At 48.6% G+C, this 23,331-nt stretch overlaps 1 protein-coding gene across 2 annotated transcripts in view; it reads left to right on the top strand.

Annotated features, from left to right (window-relative positions):
* The window catches only part of Tmc7 (transmembrane channel like 7), a 47,177-nt gene extending 25,388 nt beyond the window's left edge, over positions 1-21,789 (top strand). For both annotated transcript variants that reach the window (XM_020160426.2, XM_074058891.1), the window contains 12 exons: positions 1,089-1,171; positions 2,689-2,834; positions 6,272-6,419; positions 7,842-8,015; positions 8,958-9,115; positions 11,282-11,399; positions 11,633-11,730; positions 12,478-12,664; positions 13,839-13,969; positions 16,269-16,424; positions 18,498-18,576; positions 19,606-21,789. In XM_020160426.2, coding sequence (XP_020016015.2) covers positions 1,089-1,171; positions 2,689-2,834; positions 6,272-6,419; positions 7,842-8,015; positions 8,958-9,115; positions 11,282-11,399; positions 11,633-11,730; positions 12,478-12,664; positions 13,839-13,969; positions 16,269-16,424; positions 18,498-18,576; positions 19,606-19,680 — 1,553 coding nt within the window. In that variant the 3' untranslated portion in view covers positions 19,681-21,789. The remainder of the gene's footprint in view (positions 1-1,088; positions 1,172-2,688; positions 2,835-6,271; positions 6,420-7,841; positions 8,016-8,957; positions 9,116-11,281; positions 11,400-11,632; positions 11,731-12,477; positions 12,665-13,838; positions 13,970-16,268; positions 16,425-18,497; positions 18,577-19,605) is intronic.
* The last annotated feature ends 1,542 nt before the right edge of the window (positions 21,790-23,331 follow it).

Genomic DNA, 23,331 nt, shown 5'->3' with positions numbered 1-23,331 from the left:
ACAATGGAATTTTACGCAGCCATGAAGAAGAACGAAATGTTATCATTCGCTGGTAAATGGATGGAATTGGAGAACATCATTCTGAGTGAGGTTAGCCTGGTCCAAAAGACCAAAAATTGTATGTTCTCCTTCATATGTGGACATTAGATCAAGGGCAAACACAACAAGGGGATTGAACTTTGATCACAAGATAAAAGCGAGAGCACACAAGGGAGATATGAGGATAGGTAAGACACCTAAAATATTAGCTAGCATTTGTTGCCCTCAACGCAGAGAAACTAAAGCAGATACCTTAAAAGCAACTGAGGCCAATAGGAAAAGGGGACCAGGAACTAGAGAAAAGGTTAGTTCAAGAAGAATTAACTTAAAAGGTAACACACACGCACAGGAAATTAATGTGAGTCAACTCCCTGTATAGCTATCCTTATCTCAGCTATCAAAAACCCTTGTTCCTTCCTATTATTGCTTATACTCTCTCTTCAACAAAATTAGAGATAAGGGCAAAATAGTTTCTGCCAGGTATCCAGGGTGTTGGGGGGGAGTGGGGTGGTGGTAAGGGAGGGGGTGGGGCAGGGGGGAGAAATGACCCAAGCATTGTATGCACATATGAGTAATAAAAAAAAAGTTAAAAAGAGAAAAGTACATGTGTAAACATCTGTATTTTTTAATGAAACTCTGTTTTCTTTAACATACACATAAAGATCTTTTTATTAGATGTGCTTAAAATGGGATAATAATTAAATTATCATGTATCCTGAAACACATACAAACATGAACCCAGAACATGAACACATAATAGACAGAAGCATGTTTTGTGTGCACACACATGCAGAAGAACCCCATGTTTAGGGAGGATGGGCAAGTAAATGTTAGCAATGGAAACAGAAAATAGAAGGAAACACAAGTGTATTGGATCCATTGGGGTTGAGCAATAGAGAAACAGAAAATCACAAATACACATCCGTGTACAAGTATGCAAATGTAGGAGCCATGTCTAAATATGTACGTGCTTATGCACGCAGATTGCAGTGGGCATGTTACAGAGACGGTGGAACCACTTCAACTCATTCTGGTTTCATCTCTCACAGATATCCAGTGCACGGTCTATCCGGTCAGTAGTTCAGGACTCATTTACTTCTACAGTTACATCATCGACTTGCTGTCTGGCACGGTGAGTGTTTAACTCGGCCCTTTGCGTGGACCCTCGCTCTAGTGAAAGTTAGCTTATCTGAAGACCAGAGTCCTGAATGTCTGCAGTGACAGCCACACACCAGGCTTGACCCTGAGCCAGGCACCCCATTGCAAGGACAGAGCTCCCCGCTATCTGCTTAGGATGCACGGGACATGGGCTTTGCCACTTCTGGGCGGTGGCCTTTCCCTAGCTCCTGCCACCTTGGTATTGGGAAGAAGTTTCAGTGAAAATGAACCAGGATAGAATTGATTTATACCTTGACCACATGGACAGAGGCTCCAGCTCCTCCACCCAGAAACTGACATGAAACACACAACAAGGACTCACACAGCACAGCCTGCCACTGTTGCCGTCAGGGCCTGATGGTTCTTTGCTGTGGGGCTTGCCATATGCATTATATGATGGTGACACCCTGCCCCCAGTTGTGACACTAAAAAGCATCTCCACGTGCCTGTGGTCCCAGCTCTTCTGGAGTCTGAGAGGTGGGTTGATCACAGTTCAAGGTCAGCCTGAGCAAAAGTTAGTGCAACAAGCTGGGCAGGGTGGTACATGCCTGCAGTCCCTGCTACTCATGAGGCATAGTTAGGAGGAGGAAGTCCAGGCTGGCCCAGACAAAGCTCAAAACCCTAGCTGGAAAATGAAGTCAAGCACAAAGGGCTGGGGTGTGGCTCAAGAGGTAGAGCACCTGCCTTGCAAGCACCAGGCCCTGAGTTCAAAGCCTAGTGCTGCAGAGAAAAGTCTCCAGACATTACCAGATGTTTCCTAGGGAATAAATTGCCTCTGGCTAAAAACATTACTCTCCGTGTGTGAATTGAGTTTCTCTAATCTGAAAATCCAGAATCAAATTTGGGAACATCTTGGATTTTGGATTGTCGGTTTATGGATACTCTAGTGGCAAAGTCTATGCAAATATTCCAAAACCTGAAAGTCTGAAATCTCAAACTCTTCCGGCCCCAAGCATTTCAGTCTGCACATGAAACTTTCTGGGAGTTAAGTATTAAAATGCCCTGTTGGCCAGGTGTGGTGGCTCACAGCTATGATTCCAGCTACTCTGGAGGTGGAGGTTAGGAGGATTATGGTTTGAGGTTAGCCTGGGCAAACAGCAAGACCTCATCTCGACCAATAAGGTGTGTACAGTGGTGCATGCCTGTTTTCCCATACATTTCAGTGTTTAATTTTTTCAGCAGTGACTGATAGTTTTCAGAGTACAGATCTGCGCTTGTGTTAAATTTGTTCCTAAGTGTTTTAATCTGTTTGATTCTGCGGCATGTGGTATTTCCTTCTTAGTTTTAGTTTGGGATGGCTTACCTGGGTATTTTAATGCTCAGGTTTATCAGTTCTTATCCCCCAAACACTGACTGAGCACCTCTACACCTCTGGGGCTGTGCTGGTGTCTGGGGACCCTGGGACTGTGAGTTCCTGGAGTCAGGAGCCCCTCTTCTGGTCGCCTGCACTGAGCTGCCCAGTCCAACCTCCCGGCCTCGGCTTGATCGCAGGGTTTCTTGGAGGAGACCAGTCTCTTTTATGGACACTACACCATCGACGGGGTCAGGTTTCAGAACTTCACCTATGACCTGCCTCTTGCCTACTTGATCAGCACAATTGCCTACCTGGCCCTGAGTCTCCTGTGGATAGTGAAAAGGTGAGTTGACTGCTTTGAATTACCCTTCATGGCTGCGTCTCTTCCAGCCCTGTGGGCTCTGCAAGCCATAGCCTGAGGTATGAGCAGTGTGTGTGGGGGAGTGGGCTTTGTGACAGTGGTGCAGGGGATGAGACATGGGGGAGGGGAAGCCAGAGACTCAGAGTTCATGCAGTCATGGAGCACACCCAGCAGCCCCACCCCTTCCCCCACACTGTCTTTGCTTTGGTGTGGGTGTTAATTATGTCTCTGTGGGGTTGCAAGAGGCAGAGACCCAATTGTAGTGACTGGGACAGAGGGGAATTGAGTGGCTAGAGAAGTAAGGAATCAAGGAAGGGCAGGAACTCTGTTCCAGGAAGGGCAGACATAGCTGTGGCTTAACAACAATATCAAAAGCTAGAGGTTTTCAGCCAGGCATGGTGGCACACACCTATAATCCCACTTAGTTAGGCAGAGGTATGAGGATCAGAGTCCAAGGCTGACCCCAGGCAAAGTTAGTGAGAGACCCTATCTGAAAAACAAACTAAAAGCAAAAGGACTGGGGGCGTGGTTTAAGTGGCAAGCCCCAGGGCTGCACTCCCCCCCACACACAGATAAAAGGGCAAGGGTTTCCTCATTTGAATCTTGGTGTGCGGCATCTTCCCAGCATGCTGGAAAATTGGGCATCTCACAGTTCCCAGCAGCTGAGACCCTTGGGTCATAGGCACAGAAGTCCTTCCCGGGGACTTGATGGCCTTGCCTCTCCAGGCCCCCCATCCTGACCCCTCACATGGCTGCGGGGAGCACACTCTGTGTGACCTCTGTGGATCCAGTGCCCAGCACTCTGACCATCAGCTGTGGCCAGCAGGCTAAGGGTCATGTGTAGTTTGGATATGAAATGTCCCCAGAAGGCTCATATGTGGTAGGCTTGGTCCCCAGCTGGTGTCACATTGAGAAGTGATTGGATCATGAAGGCACTGCCTTCCTCAGTGGATTGACAGACGACGCATGGCTCACTGGTGTGTGTCTTTAAATGATGTACCTGTCCCAAGTCCCTCCCTCTCCCTCTCTCTGCCCCCTGGCCACCATGAGGTGGGTGGCTTTCCCTTGCCATGTCCTGCCACCATGGCATTCTACCCCACCACCTCAGGCCCCTAGCCATGCAGCAGCCTGCCATGGGCTGAGTCCTCTGAAACCCTGAGCCAACGTGAATCTTTCCTTGGCTATTTGTCACAGTTGACAAAAAGTCTGACTGCCATGGGTCATATGACAATGTGACACATCCCAAGTGTTTAGTGAGAGAGGACAATTGCCAAGCAAAGGGAGGAGTATGAATTCCTTTAGAGACAACTGTCCCCCAAGGTGCAGTGGCCTGAGTACAATAGAAGCTGTGCTTGTGGACGTGGGGCTGTGCAGTCACTCCAGAATCTGCGTTGTGGGAAACACCTCGGCTGGCTGTGGTACAAGATCTTCGCTGTGACTCTGGCAGAATGACTGATGGCAGTAATTCCTTCCACTTCTGTTGCCTCCCCAGTATGTCCCCCAAATAGCCCATTTCATCTGCCGAGGACTGTGTATGGCATTTGGGGTTTTTACCGCATCAAGTGCCAGGGTATATTTTTTCCATGAAGGCATTTGACTGAATAAAATGGAAGGTGCAAGAGAGTTGCACCTGGCCCAAACAGGTGTTCACTGAGTAGTTGTTTCATTACTACTTAAGTCATTTACTCACTTACCATCTGCTGACTAACGGGTGGTCCAGGCAGTGTGGAAACAAAGATGGCAAGGCAGCCAGGGTACCTGCCCTCGAGGAATTTTAAATTTGCTCAGAGGGGTAATGGAGTGGCCCAAGAGGTAGAGCACCTGCCTAGCAAGCTGAGGCCTCTGTTGAAACCCTAGTACAGCAGAAAAAAAAAACAACAATGTAGTTAAGAGTAAAGCACTGTAAACCCAAGATAATAATATAACAGTGGATTTACAAGTTCATTGCTGTGAAGAAAATAAAAGGAACTGATTTGAAGTCAGGGTTGTCACCTTACACGGGGACATGAGGAATCACAGCGGGCATATTTGAGCTGAAACCTGCTGGGTGATACATTACTATTACTTCTCACAAGCTTAGTGGGTTCCTGTTCTCCCAGCCTAACTGGGAGATTCAGAAAGGACAAATGATAGGTAGACATGCAGAAAGTTGGGGGCAGGTGTGCTGGGTGCTCGGATGGAGACGCACAACAGCCTCATTGCTTCTTTTCTCTAATATTCTCTTCTTTTATTTTGCTTCTTTTCTTCTCTATTCTTTAAAATCTTCTAGAATATTTCTTCTTTTCTGTTCTTTAAAGTCTCTTTCCTTACACTCGCTGTGTCCCATGTTCTCTTTAGCTTTTCTTTAGTGTAGCTTTTCTAAAGCCTGTGTATAAAGTTCTTCTAATCTCTAGCATAACTCAGCAGCAGCAGCCCACCAGTCTTCAACAAACCTCCATCAGAAAAGCTCCCATCCTCCTTCAGAGTCTTTTATGCCCAATGGTAAACAAGGGGCATGATATTGTAACAAGAGAAACCTGCATTCCTACTTCTCTGAATGTAAACAACTTATGAAAAGCAGCTGTGCTGCATTCTGCCTTTGCATTCTTCTGCAGCTGTTGCCACTCCAAACTCAGCTCATATTCTACTCCCCACAGTTAACTGTGACAAAATGCCTGAGACAGTTGACTTAAAAGGAGGAGAGGTTTGTTGTGGCTCACAGTTTTGGCACTTCGGTCCATAGTCACTTGGCTTTGTTACTTTGGGCCTGTGGTGAGGCAGAACATCATGGTGGAGGGACTGCTTGCTCATAGCAGTCAAGAAACAGAAAGACGGACAGAGACTGGGGTCCCAGTAACCCCTTCAAGGTCACATCCCCCCGTGACCTAATTTTCTTCTTCTAGCACCATCTCTTAAAGGTTCCACTACCTCCCAATAGCACCATGGGGTGGGACCCAAGTCTTCTACAGGCGGGCTTTGGGGGACACTCCACATCCAAAGTGTAACAGGTGAGAGGACCTACCTCTAGAGAGGGCGGTGGGAACTGCCAAGTGCAGAGGCCCTGAGGCAGGAACAGGGATGTGTGTGTTTATGGAAAGGGAAGAAAGCTATTGCAGAGTAAGTCACATGGGAGGAGACAGACACCCCTGCAGCATGTGGTATTTCTAGGCCATCTTAGACTTTGTAGCCAGTGTGGGGGTACACACCTGTAATCCCAGCATTCAGGAGGCTGAGGCAGGAGGATTGTGAGTTCAAGTTCAGCCTGAGCTACACAGATAGGTAAAAGAAAGTGATTTTGAACGACAACATCTCTGGTTAGCTATGACCATATCAAATGAGCCCAAAACACAACCACGCCTCACTTCTTAGATATTAAACAAAGCCAGTTCACGGGTGTATGTAGCTGCGTTGTCAGAAGGGTACTTGTGCTCTGCAATCAGGTCTGTGGAGGGGTTCAAGATCAACCTGATCCGGAGTGAGGAGAACGTGCAGAGTTACTGCAACAAGATCTTCGCAGGCTGGGACTTCTGCATCACAAACCGCAGCATGGCGGAGCTGAGGCACAGCAGCTTGCGGTACGAGCTCCGAGTGAGTGCTGCAGGATCTCCCTTGGTGGGGTCCTCACACCTTGCCTTGCCTTGCCTTGCTGAGGAGCTAGGTCGGGTCAGGCCAGCTTGTGTTCAGCCAGGTCCTTTTGAGTTTACTGAGATTGGTCACCTTGAACCAGGCAGGGCAGGGAGGGGGCTGGTGACCAGGGCCGGGAAGGGAGGTGGGGCACACAGCCAGCAGGCAGTGGGGAAGAGATGCTGTCTTGTCTTACTTACACTGTTATTTTCTCTTCTGGTGAGAATGTCATAAACTTAGCTTGTTCTGGAGAAATGGAAGAAAGGCAGTGATTATAGGGTACAGTACAGAGAATGTGAAAAAGTCCAAAGAATGTCCACACTCACAAGGAGAGAAGGAGAAATGAGTAGCATCTTGGTCAAACCCGCCCCCTCCAAAAAAAAAATGGAGGAGGGAAGAAATGAAATCAAATGTATTATTTCTGCTAAGTTTGAGCAGATTGAATTCTACTATTAAAAGCACAGGCTGGCCAGGTGCAGTGGCTCGTGTCTGTAATCCCAGCTACTTGGGAGCTGGAGATCAGGATTGTGATTTGAGGCCAGCCTTGGCAAAAAGTTAGACCCCATCTCAATCGTGGTGGTGTGAGCCTGTGGTCCCAGACACCTGGAAGGCTGTGGCTGGGAAGATTGCAGTCTGGTCTGAGGCCTGACCAGACAGAAATGCAAGAGTCTGCCTGAAAAGTAGCTATAGCAGTAGAGAGCTGGGGTGTGGCTCGGGGGGTGGAGTGCCTGCCTAGCAAGGATGAGGCCATTAATTCAAGCCCCTGTACTGCCAAAAAAAAAATCTAACTAGGCCTGGTGAGACACACTCAGAATCCCAGCTGCTTGAGAGGCTGAGGCAGGAGAAGCACACGTTCAAGGCCAGCCTGGACAATTTAGCAAGATCCTGTCTCAAAATGAGTGCTTTTTAAAGGGCTGGGGTGCAGCTCAGTGGCAGGGCGCTTGCATGTGTGAGGCCCCGGCTCAGTCCTCAGTGCTACGCACAAACAAGCAAGCAAACCCCAGCTTCTACCTGTATGTTGTTTAAACAGATGACACACTATACATGTGAACATGTGTAATGTCATGACTGCGTCCTGGCTCAACAGTTCCGGGTTTTTTTTTTTTTTTTTTGGTGGTCCTAGGGCTTTGAACCCAGGGCGTTGTGCTTGCTAGGCAGGCGCTCTACCGCTTGCCATACCTCCAGCCCCAGTTTTGGTCTATGAGAGGTTCCACCTTGACCTAGGTTTTTTGTAGCCCTAAAGTCTACGTGGGCTTAGTCTAGGAAACCCTCCTGGGGGTTGGGATATTCAAGTGACATCTTAGAGGTGGGTGGAGACTATTGCAGGCTCCACCTCTAGCAGCCCCTCCATCCCAATGTCACAAAAGCACTTTCTTTGGTCCTCAGGCAGACCTGGAGGAAGAAAGAATACGGCAGAAAATAGCAGAGAGGACCTCCGAGGAGACGGTGCGCATTTACTCCCTGAGACTGCTTCTCAACTGTGTTGTCCTGGCCGTTCTGGCCGCCTGCTTTTATGCCATCTACATAGCAACCACCTTCTCGCAAGAGCACATGAAGAAAGTAAGTGCACCACGATGAGGACTGAGCTGCTGTGGATGGTAGGCCTGTGCCTTGCATGCCTGTGCAACGGTGCCATTGTCATCTGTGCTCTCATGGCGTAGTTTACCTAAAATAGCAGTGGTTTTAAAAGTTCAAGGTGGAACTTGGGTGTGGTGGTGCATGCCTATAATCTCGGCACTCGAGTCTGATGAAGAAGGATAACAAGTTTGAGGACAGCCTGGACTACGTACCAAGTCTAAGACTAGCCTGAGCTACATAGCAAGACCCTGTCGCAGAAAAAAACCCACCCCCCAAAAAAATCTGAGTTAGTCCCGTGGCTCTGCTTCATGACATCAATCATCAGGAGCCCGGGTTCCATCCATCCTGTGGCTCTGCCTTCCATAGGCTGGGGCCCTCCTCGGTATGACACAAGATGGCTGACTACCACGTCCACATTCCAGCCAACAGGAGGAGGTGGGGAGGGTGGGGAGGGCTGATCGCTTCCCTCTAAGGACTTGACCTGAAGTTGGACTTGAAATGTCTACTTATTCCCTTGGCTAGAATTCAGTCACACGGCTGTACCTAGCTAGCTGCAAGGAAGGCTAAGAGGTGTAATGCTTATCCTGGATAGCTAGCTGTGTGGCTAAGTGATCCTCTTAACTATGAAAGAAGAAAAGAAGGGCTGTTACAAATCGTTCCTACATCCTTGAAAATACGTTAAATTGCTCATTCCTACCTACAGAGTTTCTTACACACCCCCTTCACCCGTCCAGCAGAGTCATTTTGCTCCCAGTGTGGCGCTGGGGGGGCGCTTCTGTCTGAACACCTAGGGAAGCGATGGCTTACGTGGCAGCCACGTCGATGAAAGATGGGTTTTGCTTGTCTGCCGCACGCAGAGTCGCACTCCTTCCCTTTGTGTTGCCCCTCCCTCATGCTCCTAACCGGTGTGTCTTGTCTTCCTAGGAAATTGACAAGATGGTTTTTGGAGAGAACCTCTTGGTCCTGTACCTCCCGTCCATCGTGATCACGCTGGCCAATTTCATCACTCCAATAATCTTCACCAAGATCATCCGCTACGAGGACTACTCCCCGGGCTTCGAGGTCCGCCTGACAATTCTTAGGTAATGCCTGACTACAGGTGCGCCATACAGACCTCCGCTAACCAACAGCCCATTTCCCTGCTGAGCTGAGTCCTTCATCGTCACGTGAGCCTAGAAAGGAATCAGAATTTGCAGACCTCAGAGTCTGCGCACCAGTTTGCACTTTGGTCCTGTGTTAGCTGTGTGACGGCTGGAGGTGGAGGTTGGGGCACTAGGAGAATGTGTTGCTCTGCAGGTGTCAGAGCTGACGGGCATAAGGCAGCTAGCGAGTTCACGCACATCAGTAAAGGAGGGCCAGGTGTGAAGGGAGAAATTTTTTTCTGTTGCCCAAATATATAAGATTACATTTGCATGTTTAACAAAACCTTCATAGTTTAGATTTGCAGGAGTGGGGTGGCTTGAACTCAGGGCCTTCACTTGCTAGGCAGGCACTCTACCACTTGAGCCACTCACCAGCCTTTTTACTTTAGTTACTTTTAAGGTAGGGTCTCCTGCTTTGTGCCTGGGACCAACCTTGAACTGCGTACTGCTGCCTCTGCCTGCCTCATAAGTAGGATCGCAGGCGTGTGCCACCACGCCCAGCTTGTTTGTGGAAATTGGGAGCTCACTCACTTTTTGCCCAAGTTGTCCTTGAACCTCCCTATTTCCACCTCCTGAGTAGCTGGGATTATAGGCATGAGCCACCACATCTGGCCTCATAGTTTGGAAATTTTTCAAATGGCAGACACAAATGCTGTAATGAACTTCCAATGCAAACTAGTCCGTTTCAACTATTTGCACCCTCTGCCTATCTTATCTCATCCATCCCCTCACTTCTGTTCTGCTGGGTGATGATGGTGGTGACAGTGATGGTGATTCATGGTGTTGGGGATTGAATCCAGGGCCTTGCATTTGCTAGGCAAGTGGAGCCACGTTGCATTATTTTAAGTAAATCTAAGTGCCGTGTCGTTGCCCCTTTGGTTTCTTCCAAGTGACGAGCATTTGTTTTAACCCAAGCATCTCGCGCTCCCTAATGCGCATCAGTCTCCCTGCTGGTGGGGCAGGTGCCATGTTCACACAGGAGCCACTGGAGGCCCACGGGCTGCATTTGGTTAAGTCTCCAAGTCCCTTTTATTGTTTTTGTTAGACTGCTGACTTGTGCCTGTAGAATGCACCTGTTGTGGATTTAATTCCCGGTCTCTTTGTGGCATGCTTAACTTTGTTTTTCTATACCCATGGTCCCTGTAAACTACCATTATTCAGTCCCATGTCAGATTTTTGTCATGGAGACCTCACTGGTGGTGCTGTGTGTTCCTGCCTGCCGCATTCCCACCAGGGGGCGCTGCTAGGATGAGAAAAGTGAGCAGATGCTGTGGGGTTGCTTCTCACCCCACTTCCCATTTTAATGGTTGCTAGTTACTCTAATTTTTTTATTATAAACCAGACAATAGAAAACATTCCCCACTGGGTGTAGTGGCTGCTTATGGAGGCAGAGATCACAGAGTGAGGTCCAAGCTAGCCCAGGCAAATGGTTCACAAGTCAGCCAGTGAAAGCTGACTGTGGTGGCACATGCCTGTCATCCCAGCCACACGGGAAGCATAAGTAGGAGGTCATAGTTCAGGCAGGTCCAGGCAGGTCCAGATAAATGCAAGACCTTATTCAAAAGAGGCCACAGCCAAAAGGCTGGGGGCGTGGCTCAAGGTCTTGTGCACGCTCTTCCATGGGGACAGCCAGTGTCTGTCTGTCCTCCGGTGCACAGTTTCTGCCAAGAGCACTTTTGTTTAACTTCCCAAAGTGAGACCATGCCTGTGTGACACTCTGCAATTTACTTTTTACCTTTTCACTTCTGAGGGGCTCTCAGGTGCCCCTCAGAGCTGGTACGCACAGGACTCAGCTTGGTCTTTTTCAGGAGTGTACAGTGTTCTGTCGGGACAGCCTCACCCTCGTCTCTTTTCTTGCCTGTTACAGAAATTGCAGTTAAATATACATGATACGATAGTCGCCACTCTAAGCGCACAGTGTAGCGGCATGAAGGGTATTCCCAACGCTGTGCAGCCACTGCCAGCGTCCGAGTCCAGAGCTTTCCACCATTCCGGGTACGGCACAGGAGCTCTGCACCATAGCAATAGCAGGTTTGCTTTTTTCTTTTTTGCACTGGGGACCAAGACGGCCTCTGCTTTCTCTCCCCTCTGCCCCCTTCCTCGAAGGTGTGTGTTCATGCGGCTGGCCACCATCTGTGTGCTGGTGTTCACCCTGGGCTCCAAGATCACGTCCTGCGATGACGTCACGTGTGAGCTCTGCGGCTACAACCAGAGACTCTACCCAGTGAGCATGGGTGGCGGTGTCCCTTGGGGTGAAGGGGTCACTTGGCGACAGTGTCACCCTGGAACCGTGGCATGACTCCATTTGTGCTGCTTGTCAGCCCTGGCTAAGGCAGGTTGGGCATGGAGCCAGGCGCGGTCAGGGTTTGAGACCCAAGCTCAGCGCTGGCAGTGGCTGGGCAGTGGAGGGGTCCAGGAGCCCGGCTTCCTCTCAGGCACCCCGCTCTCTGGTTTCAGTGCTGGGAGACCCAGGTGGGGCAGGAAATGTACAAGCTGATGATCTTTGACTTCATCATCATCTTGGCTGTGACGCTCTTTGTGGATTTCCCTAGAAAGTAAGTGTGGGAGTTCTCCTTGCACCTGCACCCGTGACTGGAGCTCCCATCACAGCCACTTCCCACAGGTGCTGGGTGGCTCCACAGTCCCGGGAAACCACTGACCACCAGTGACTTTTGGATGGCTTCAGGCCATTGACACCATACTTCATATTAGCTGTCTGTCGCAAGGCAGCATGGAGGGCAGAAATGGTGCTACTTCCATTCCCTCTGCAATGATTCTCTGTCATCATTTTAATGACTGTATAATATTTCACTGTGTTCACGGTTTATAATTTAGCAATCCGGTCCCTACTAATGGCATTTAAGCTGTGTGCTACAGTGAACAGCTGTGTATGTTTATCTTGGCCCCACATCCTGGGATTTCTGCAGGAAGCTTCTAGCATCCTAGGAGCTAGCATTGCAGCTGGTAGGGTCCCATAACCGTTTTCCGTGTGGATGCACAGGCGTGTGGCGCGCATGTGTGTGTGTGAGTGTAGCAATGATCCTGTGTTATTGATGGTCATCTGTGAAGTAGGTTGCATTGTAATCCCCTACCATGTTCCAGTTGAGAAAAATGAGGCTCAGTGAGGTCAAGGAACTTGAATTGACATGTGTACTGAACCGGGGCTCAGACCCTGGTCTTAGTAATTCTGGAGTTCAGTGTTCTGTGTGTTTTAGACATAGAACTAACAGTTGCCGTGGAAATGATCTTGGTTTGGTGGGTGTGTCTGCGGCCGGGTAAGGGCTGGCCTGGTGTGTTCCCAGGCTCCTGGTGACCTACTGCTCGTCGTGGAAGCTGGTCCAGTGCTGGGGACAGCAGGAGTTTGCTATCCCCGAGAACGTCCTGGGGATCGTATATGGGCAGACTATCTGCTGGATTGGAGCCTTCTTCTCGCCCCTCCTGCCCGCGATTGCCACCGTGAAGCTGATTGTCATCTTCCACGTGAAGGAGGTGGGGACTGGTAGGGACAGGCGGGGTGGGCCTGGAATCTGGGCATCACACACCAGGCAAACGCTGTGCACTGAGCAACACCCCCCCCGCCCCCCGGGCTATCATCTAAGGCACTCCTGTTTAGGGCCACCCACATCCTGTGAGATGCATCAGAATCCCTTACCCAATGTGCATTTGTTCTGGAAAAGACACCAAGTAGATTTCTACTTCTTTGCTTCGTTTAGAGAATTTTGTTATGAATTGTTTTTTTGCTATGACGTAAGAGCTTTTATATGTCACTAAGAGTTGAGTCTCAGTTGATCAGTCAGTTGATGGTGGTGTATTTTGGTGTCATTTAACATCATTAACTGTTTTTTATGGTACTGGGGTTTGAATACAGGGCTTTATACTTGCAAGGCAGGTGCTTTGTCACTTGAGCCACACTCCAGCACCTTTTGCTCTATTTACTTTGGAGATGGGGTCTCGCTTTTGCCCAGGCCAGCTTGGGCCACAATCCTCCTGTTACACACTTCACACTGTTGCTGGGATGACAGGCACACACCACTACGATCAGCTACTGGTTGAGATGGGGTCTCGTGAACTTTCTGTCTGAACTGTCCTCAAACTCTGATCTTCCCAAGTAATTAGGATTATATGTTTAAACCACCAACTCTTGGCAATTAATTGTTTTTGTATGTGTGTATGGTTCTAGGATTTGAACTCAGGACCTTGTGCTTGCTAGGAAAGCACTCTACCATTTGAGTCATACCCCCAGCCATAAGAATAAATTCTTTTTTAAAAACTTAAATGAGTTCATACCATAGAGTTCTGAAATCTACCGTTTCTCACTTCACAGTGCTGCACAGGGAGGTAATGCTCTCTCCGCCTTCTTAGGGCTGTGTGGTATTCCATTCTGCAGATGTATTTTAAGGGAAACCCATTTCTCTCTCGCTGTCTAGGCTGCCTGTAACCACAGCTGCAGCAGTGAACACCCACATTCACGTGCTCGGCCCAGTTTTCCTATTATTTCATCAGCATGAATTCCCCAAAGCTGAGTCTGGATTAAGTAGTTTTCATTTTGACCTGTATTGCTAGACAACACTGTCAAAAGGGTGGTTCAGCTGATGTCCTGCTGTAGGGGACATGGCCTTGGGGACCTGCTCTCACTGCTAGTCTTTCTCTTTTTCTCCCTTAGCTGAGTCTTCTTTACACCTGCAGACCTTCCCCGAGGCAGTTCAGAGCATCCAACTCCAACTTCTTCTTCCTGTTGGTGTTGCTCATCGGGCTATGTCTGGCAGTAATCCCTCTGACCATCAGCGTGTCACGGTAAATATGGCCTTTCCCCCTCGTCCTTTCCTTGCAGTGACACTTTCCTCTTCTGTGCGAACAGCTCCTCTGCCTGCCTTGTTTCTGTGCTCGTGGTGCCACTAGCAGGTCAGTGAGTCTGTCTTGGATTCTCCAGGACTAACATGGTTCAATGAGTCCCTGTGGAGGCTGGAGCCTCTTGCCTCACTTCTGGGACTTGGGACAGAGGTGGCTATCATTTGCATAGGGCCACATGGAACGCACTGTGTTGCCCAAGCTGGTTCAAACCTGCGATCCTCTAGCCTCAGCCTTCTGAGTGTTGGGATTACAGGTGTGTACACCACACCACCTCCCCAGTCCTTTTCTAAACGATTCTCCTCTAGTCCCCTTTGCTTTGTCTGTTTCTGGTTATCAAATAATGGATGGCCATTGTAGAGGACTGGAGTATGGAGGAAAGCCACAAGCAGCACAAAATTGCCCTGTTCCTTCCAGTTCTGTTAAAGACGTCCTGCACTTAGAAGACGTTTCCTAACCAGTGTGCTGTGTGCCCAGCACTGTGCTAGATGATTCGGTCATGGCAGGCAACAGATCTCTCGTGTGGACTTTGGGGAGGGCTGAGTGCTTTGCACGGTGCAGGTTGGAGCATTGGTTCCACGGCCCACTGTCCTGCCACACACCACAGGCAGCAAGCCTTTCCTGAGCAGGCAGAGGCAGCTGAGACTTTGCAGACGGTGTGTTCCCAGTGTTACTCACTTGACACAATATAAGTGAGCAGGCATAACTCTTCCAATAAAACTTTATGAAAAACAGGCAGTGGCCACATTTGCCCTGGGTTTACCAACCCCTGCCTTAAACTGGCAGAGAATTTCCTCATCTTGAATTAAAAACCTGAAGCTTTGAGTCCATCCCTGATCTAAAATTTTTTAATCATTTGATTTTTTATTTTTATTGATTATTGTATTGTAGTAATATGTTAAAAATTCAGACAGTACAGAGGGATATGACTTAAAGAGAAAAAAATTGCTAGTAACAAAACGCTTATTCTTTTAATACATTTTTAGCTTGATTTTTTTTTCTTTCAGTGGTTCTGGAGTTTAAACTCAGGGCCTTGCACTTGCTGGGCAGGCTCTCTACCACTCGAGTCACTCCCCAGCCCCTCCCCCCTTTTTTTGAGGCAAGGTCTCACTGTGTAGCCCAGCTGGCCTCCAGCTCACTAGGTAGCCTAAATCTTCTTCCTGCCTCAGCCTCTCAAGTGCTGGGATTGATTACAGGCATATGCCACCATGCCCAGCTACATTCTTTAAAAATAAGAAATGCCTTCACATGACGCAGTATTCAAAATTTACTTCATAACTGTGCTTCCCGGGGAGCTGTTACTCCTCACCTCAGTGTCTCCTTCTGCCCCTCTCCAGCAGCCATTCTTTATGTCCTGTCATATGAGGGGCCGTAAGTTGGTCACTCAGTTCCTTAAACTACATTTGGATTGTTTCCAGAACTTGTTTTTATCCCTACCAATCGGGCTGCGGTGAAGACTCTTGTATGTGGTCCGTGTGATGTAAGCTTAGTTCTTTTCAGGTCTTAATTTTTAACACTTCCATCGTAACTTATTTTATTTTCTCTGCTTTCTGTCTTCAAGAATTTCAAATTGACAGAAAAGTTAAACAAAAATAGCAACAATGAAACACGTGTATTTTCAACTGGATCTCCCAGTTATCATTTGTATTTGTTTTTCTGTCTGTATATATATGTGTATATATTGTGTGTTATCAGCCCCAGGATGTTCACCCCTAAGTATTTCAGCCTGAAGCTCCCTATGACAAGGACCTCGTCCTCATGTGTCTCCTCAGCAGCATTATCACACGAGAACATGTGACTGACGAGTTCCGCCCGCTCAGATTCCTCCACTTAGGTAGCTTATTTAAAATGATGCTCTCCCATGCCTCACCATTACGATCACTTGTGATGCTTCCTGCACCTGTTAACCTTTGATTCTTTGCCATGTTCTAGAGTCTTCTGGTTATTTTCTCCTAGTGTCATTTCACTCTCTTCTCTGTCGTGAATGACCTGTACTAGAAGTGAGGCCTACAGACTTGATGAAATTTCAAGGCAAACTCTTTTGAAGCAGGGTACCCCAAGCTGCCCTTGAACTTTCGATCTTCCGCCTCCACCTCCTGAGTTCTGGGATCACAGACGAGCTCGGGGTACACATTTTTGACTAGCATATCGTTGAAGGCCAGGAGGTCTGGTGGCTTCTCGGCTGTTGTGAACAAGACATTGTGAGGCTCCTGCCTCACCCTGAGCCTTTGGTCTGTCCTTATAGCATCCCATCCTCCAAAGCCTGTGGACCGTTCACCAACTTCAACACCACATGGGACGTCATCCCCAGCACGGTGAGCACCTTCCCTAGCTCGCTGCAGTCCCTGGTCCACGGCATCACATCGGAAGCGTTCGCAGTGCCCTTCTTCATGATCATCTGGTGAGTGACAACCTCCTGGTTCCCACCCAGGCGCATAGCACCTCCCCGTGGGAAATGGGGTATGTTAGTCAGCTCCCTGTTACTGGGACAAAAGACCTCAGAGCATCTTAACAGGAGGAAAGGTTTACTTTGGGTCATGGTATCAGAGGTTCAGTCCATGGTTGTCCATCCCTGATGTATGGGCCTGTGGTGGCACGGGGCTCATGGTGGTGGAGGCTTTTCACGTTGTGGTGGCCAGGAAGCACAGAGAAAAGCAGGAGAGCGGGCATCCCCTTCAAGAAGACAGCCCTACTAGGCAGCACCTCCTAAATGTTCCACCAGCTCCCAGCAGCACCCCAGGCTGGGGACACATGGGCCTTTGGGGGACATTGCGGATCCAAACCACAGCAGGAAATCATCTGCTGTGCCTGACAAGTTACTAGCTGCTCTGGGCCTCACTGCTCCATCTCTAAAATGGTCGTAACAGCAGTCACTCTTTCTTGGGTTGGCTTAGCAAACCCAAGAAATGTGCGTTATCCATAATGTTACTGCTGGGTCCCCAGATCTCTCGCTCTTTGGAGAGAAGGTGGATTAGCGGGCAGAGAACAACAGGCAGGGACCATGCACTTGAGCCCGGGGCTCCAGGTTTAAGCCATGAATAGCTGGAATTGGTTGAACTTACTGGTCCATCATCACACCTGCCCTGTGATGTAGATACTACCCCAGTACAACCCCACTGTGAGGCAAGAAAGGGGTTTACAGATCCACTTGTTAAAGGAACTCCTGTTCCTGGTTGACAAGGATAAAGTGACTTGGGGGAGCCATGCACCAGCCAGCCGGGAGTCCCCAATAGCCAGGGTTCCAGCACTCCATCCTCATTGGCTCATTCAGCTGTGGTTTGGCTGGCACCTCCTGGTGGTGGTTGTCATCCTTGGCCTGTGGCTTGCAGAGACTTCCAGAATACTGCTGAAAGCAGTGATTCCAGGATCTGCTCACTTGGCCCTCATTTTCTCAGTTCTGTGTGGGACACTAGATGGAAACAGTCCCCCTTGTTAGATGAGCTTGTGTGCTCTTTGACCCTTTCTCACTTGCCGCTCTCCCCAAGATAACTTCAGGCACCCCACTTGAGAGCGAGGTCTGCACAGATGATGGGAGCCAGTTGTCGATCGCTTTTGATCAAAATTGTATTTTCCCCGGGTGTGGTGTTGGAGGAATGTAATCCCATCTACTTGGAAGGTGGAAGTAGGAGGATCACAGTCTGAAGCCAGCCCCAGCAAAAGTGAGAGACCCTATGTTCTGGGGGTGTGGCTCCAGCAGACAAGTTCAAGGCTCTGAGCTCCATCACCAGTGACACCAAACAAAACAAAACACTGTATCCTCCCAGACTTGCATCACTGGGTTTTACTCATACCCATTTCACAGATGAAGAAGCTGAGGCCAGAGAGGCCACAGTGATAGTCCTCAGCCAGGTCCTCATGCCCAGCTGACTTTCTGACATCTCTTTCCCTGTCATTCTGCCTGGCCAGTTTCACCCACCTTTCATATTACAGTAAAAAGCAGAGCACAAAACAGACCCTAGGGCCGTTGCCAAGTAAAGCTGCTGTGCTTTGCCATCTGCTTGGGAGACTAAGCATTTTGTTAGCTTGCATTCTTTTCTTTTCTTTTTGGCAGTACTTGGGCTTGAACTCAGGGCCTTGTGTTGGCTAGGCAGGCGCTCTACCACTGAAGCCATGCATCAATCCTGTCATTTTTCAAGTAGGGTCTCATGCTTTTGCCTCGATCTTCCTATCTCTGCCCCTTGAGTAGCTGGAATTACAGGTGTACACCACCATGCCCAATTTATCTTTTTACAGGTGCTCACTATTTTGAGATAGGGTCTCACTAACTTTTTTTGCCCAAGCTGGCCTCAAATTGCAGTTCTCCCATCTCTACTTCCTTGGTAGCTAGAATTACAGGTGTGTACTACATGTCTGGCCCCTGCTTTTCGTTTTTCTCTAACAAAAGAAAACCCGTTGAGATAAAATGTGTTGGGTTGTTTCCATGTAGCTCTGAATAGCATTGACTCACTGGTGACCTGTCTGCCATATCTTGCAGCCTCATCATGTTCTACTTCATCGCCCTGGCTGGAGCACACAAACGGGTGGTTGACCAGCTCCGAGAGCAGCTGTCCCTGGTAAGGAAGTGCAGGCCTAAGGGTCACAGCTGGGGACATTAACCAGGACACCGAATGGAAAGTGGCACTTTTCCCAGGGAGGGATGGACTTGCTGCAACCCCACTCACCACCTCTTCCCCGAACCCTGCTTCATTCATCCTCTTGAGCCATCAGTTCTGTTGACATTCAGAGTGAGGCGTTTAGAGTGATGAGTGGGCCATGGCTGCTACAGACTGTGCTGCAGGTGGCCTGTTGAAGGAGCTGACACCAAGGCTGAGGGGTGAGACAGGAGCCAGTTCTCGCAGAGCCTTATCAGGATGAGAGTCAAATTCAGGGGGCTCAAGGATGCCATGAGCTGGGTGCTTCTGGGGGACAGGAAGAAGGTGGCCATGGGGCTTCAGGGCTGTGAATGATGGAGAGAGGCAAGATGGTGCTATGACGTCAGCCAGTCAGCGCAGCCTGGGGAGTCTGGGAAGAAGTGGAGGCTTTGTTCCAAGTGGGATGGAGAGGGTAGGTAGAAGTGAGACATACATTTCTTTCTTTTTTTGGTAGTACTGGAGTTTGAATCAGGGCCTCATCCCTCCACTTGACCCATGTCTCCAGCTCTTTTTGCTTTAGTTATTTTTCAGATAGGGTTTCATGATTTTGCCTAGACCACAGTCCTCCTACTTACATCTCCCTTGTAGCTGGGATGACAGGCATGTGCCATCACATCTGACTTGTTGCTTAAGATGGGATCTCACAGACTGTTGGTCTAGTCTGGCCTTGAACTGTGAGCCGCCCAATCTGTACCTCTCAAGTAGCTAGGATTGTAGGTGTGAGCCACAACACCCAGCTCAGACTTACATTTCTAAAAAATTCAAAAGGTCAGTGGCAGCTTGTGGACAAAAGGATTGTAGAGAGGACACAGAAAGAGAGAGAGACCAGACCAGAAGTCACTGCCATGCCTGATGATTCGGTGCTTAGCCCTGAGTCTGAGCTGGAACCCATTACATAGAAGTTATTTCTTGTTGCTAAGCGGTTGAAATATACTTCGTTGCTCTTTTTAGGAAAGTCGTGACAAGCGCTATCTGATCCAGAAACTAACAGAAGCCCAGAAGGACACAAGGAACCAAGTTGCCTGATGGTGAAGACCCCGCTGTGTGACACTTCTCAGCAGCCTAGGGCTCTGTCAAGCAGACAGAGTCCACCTAGGTTTTGAGTGGAAATTTTAAATATATTTTTCTGGAGTTTTGGCTTTCCTGGTAGCGACTGGCCATGTTTATGTAACCCAGCCCTCGAAGGGCTCTTAGTGACTTAGGAAAACGGGCTGAAACCCAAGTTTTTACCTGGAGACCAACGGCTTGGTGATGGCTCTACTGGAAAACAGCTGACACTGTCCAAGCTTTCACAGCAAAAAGTGAGGAGGAGAGCCTTGTATTTATTTTTTTCTGCTTCATTGGTGTTTTAGACTTCTGTGTTTTTTAAAACTTGTCTGTGTTGTCTTTCAAAGTTAACCAGAGGCCATCTGTCCCTGAAGCTGGCTGGTTCCTTTTGAACCTGTCTTTAGGACTTAGCCTGAGTGACCCTCAAGTGGCTGTAGTGACTTCAAATGAAGTCTCATGTATAGTTTTTGTAATGAAGACAAGTCCTTGGGTTGTCAGGTGACACGGATGTGGAGAGGGTCAAGTATCATTTCAGTGACATGGCAGTGCTGCATGTAGCTGTCCCACCCTTAGGGTCCTCCATCAACCCCATGACAGGCCGGCAGCCTCGCTCTCTTAGCTTCCTGGGCATTTTCTTCGGCCTTACTTGTTCTCAGGGAAAGTGGCCTTTAGCAGACCAGCTGTCCACAGCCTTGAGTTCCGTCTGGCCCCAGGTTCTGAGACTCAGCAGAGGACCCTGTACCCTCAAAAGTCCAAGGCAGAGTGTGTCTGTCTTCCAAGTGCCTTTGCCCTGCCCACCAAGCTCTCTGTTTTCAAAGACACTTAACATTTCAGAGGAAAGGGCGTTGTGTGCTGCAGCTCTGGGGGAGTCTGGGGTTTCCTTTGCATGCGTGTTTTGGGAAGTGGATTACAGCTCACCTGCTCATCAGACCAGCCTGTGAGAGCGAACCATGTAGCGTGTAAATACACACTGCCATGTTTTTCAGGGCTACTGTTTGTTTTCCTGTGCTTACAGTTGTTAATGTGTGTGCCTTGATTTACAAAGCAGTACAAAAACAGTAGCTCCAGATTTCCGTTACATAATACATACCTCCTGCAGTGTACCCCAAAGTGATGCTCTGAACTCTTAACAGAAGCCTAAGTTATTGTTTAATGTAATCTGATTTCATTTTAATATTTTGTAAGTCTCCCCAAGAACTGTAGTTTGTAACGGACCACACCCATCTTTCTTTCTTTGCTGTTTTCACTGGCTTCAAACCTTCCCTGGGATTTGAAGTTGGATGAAGTTTTCTAAAACTTCTAAGTATAATTCTCCATTGCTTGGTCACTCATGAGTAATTTGCTCTGGGGGCAAAGCAAGCTCGTCGTGGATTCTACATTTTTGTATTCCTGATTCTTTGTTGTGTGTGTGTGCAGTGTCTGTGCAGCGTGCGTGTGTACAGTGTGTATGCGTGTGTGCAACGTGTGTGTGCAGTAAGTGTGCAGTGTGCATTTGTATGACTAGGGTGGAACCCAGGTCTTCTCTACCACTGAGTTCCACCCCAGCCCCCCCAACCATTTTCTTGCTCTCCCACAAGGTGGATTAACATGGGATTTTCATACCTGTGAGATTTTTCCTACCTTGTTAAGGTCTGTGAGTGTCTAAATCTAGTAACTGATATTGCAGGATTTTGTGTAACCCAAAGACCATTCCATCTTCACCTAAAAACTAAAAAAAACTTAAAAAACAAATTCGAATTGCCGGCATATTTGCCCAGTGCCTTTACACACACAATACTGTTGCCTTCCCCGGGCTTCTTAGCGTCCCGTTTTATATTTGTGTGTGTGTGTGTGTGTGTGTGTGTGTGTGTGTGTGTGTTGGCTAAAATGAAAATCATTGCTGTTTTCTTTCCCTGTTACAAATCTGATACTGAAATATGCTACTTAGTGTGCAAGTTTTAGTTAAATGCTGCTCATTTCCACATCTCTTGAATGTTTTTATGTTTTGATAATCTTAATAACTTCAGGTGATGTCTGTGTAATTTTTAAAGTGCAGCTCTTAACAAATGAGCGCTGAAACTACTGATTAAACAGCATCTTGAGTCTTGAGATGTCATTGTGTATAATTGAGCTTCTGGTCAGCAGTCACGTGATCATGGAAAACTCAGTTTATGAAGTTCTCTGCTTGTTGCCAAAAACTAGAGAGGTGAAGGAAGTATGGGGTAAAATCAGCACATGAGTGCTTTTGTTGCCATCACCCGGTTGGGGTCCTCCCTACCCTGACAGGAACCACGGGCAGGTGAGGCGTGCTTCCAGTGCTGGCAGTGCTGGGCCGCTTGAGTGCCCAAGGCTTATGGACTAGACTGACAGACCCAGAGACAGACAGCTCTAAGCCGGGAGAGCTAGAGGCCAACCGTTCCAGGTTTTAGAAGCCAGAGACTTGTGGCTGGAGGCTTGTGGCTCTGTGCTTTGCTCACCAGCATGGAGTACCTGGCCGCTGTTGTAATCCTCAGCTTCCAGCAGCAGACAGCAGCAAGTAGCAGCCTGCAGTGCCTTCTCATCTGACAGCTCTCACGGAGGCTTCGGATGTCTTGACAGGGTTAGTGTCACCTCTCAGGCCCAGGGTGTCTGAGACCTTTTGCCCTTAAGGCCTGGTAGCTCTCTAGAATGATTTGGGTGACCAGAGCCCAAAGTTTCTTGTATTCAGCAACTCACAGCCCTTGTCTCTGTCACCTCTGCTCTGTCATTGTGCCTAGCCTGCCATCTCTGCCACTGCTACTGCTCCACTGTGCTGCCATCTCTGCCGTTCTTTCTTCGTGTTACCAGGTTAGCATGTTCTATTAATAATAAGGATTGAAAGTAGGCAAGAAAAGGCCACTTGAGGAAAACCTTTTTTTGGGTCTAATGTGACAAGCCAGCACACATGGGTGTCTCCTGGCTGCCTCATGAACTGAGCCAAACAGTCTGCCTATATAGCCAGGAAGGGAGTGTGGCAAAGGTGTCTGCACGAATCATGAGTTTCCATGAAGGTCTGGTTGTACCAATCACAGCACAATCCCTCATGCAAATAAAGGGCCATCCTTGGACCGATCACAGCAGTCCTTCATGCACAGCAGGCCTTCTGCTGGACCACCAGGGAAAGAGCTCCCACTCTGGTCTGGGTGCTGCAGGGTCCATCTAGATTGACCAACATTCATAATGGCAGAAAGCTGGGTCCACACTGTCGGTAACAGTCGTGGCTGGGATGGTGCTTTCTGGAGCTAGAACTGCTTCAGTAGCAAGCAGCTGTGGTTGTCATGCAGCTTCCTCAAGGTTTCTGTGGAGTATTCAAAGCAGCCAGAGCTGCCATGAGGACGATTTAGCTGATGGCCCTCTGCCCAAGACAGCCTGGACATCAGGGAAGGCTCTAACAACTGTCAATCAGGGAGTCAAATTGCCCCAGCCCCCAACATCTTAGCTTGTTTAAAAGGAAAATAAAGCTGGGTGCCAATGGCTCACACCTGTAATCCTAGCTACTCAGGAGGCAGAGATCAGGAGATTCACGGTTTAAGCCAGCCTGGGCAAATAGTTCTTAAGACCCTATCTCGAAAAATCCTATCACAAAAAAGGGCTGGTGCAGTGGCTCAAGTGGTAGAGCACCTGCCTAGCAAG

Source organism: Castor canadensis, chromosome 17 (assembly GCF_047511655.1).
Source record: "Castor canadensis chromosome 17, mCasCan1.hap1v2, whole genome shotgun sequence".
Classification (NCBI taxonomy): domain Eukaryota; kingdom Metazoa; phylum Chordata; class Mammalia; order Rodentia; family Castoridae; genus Castor; species Castor canadensis.
This window is presented reverse-complemented; position numbering and strand designations above follow the sequence as displayed.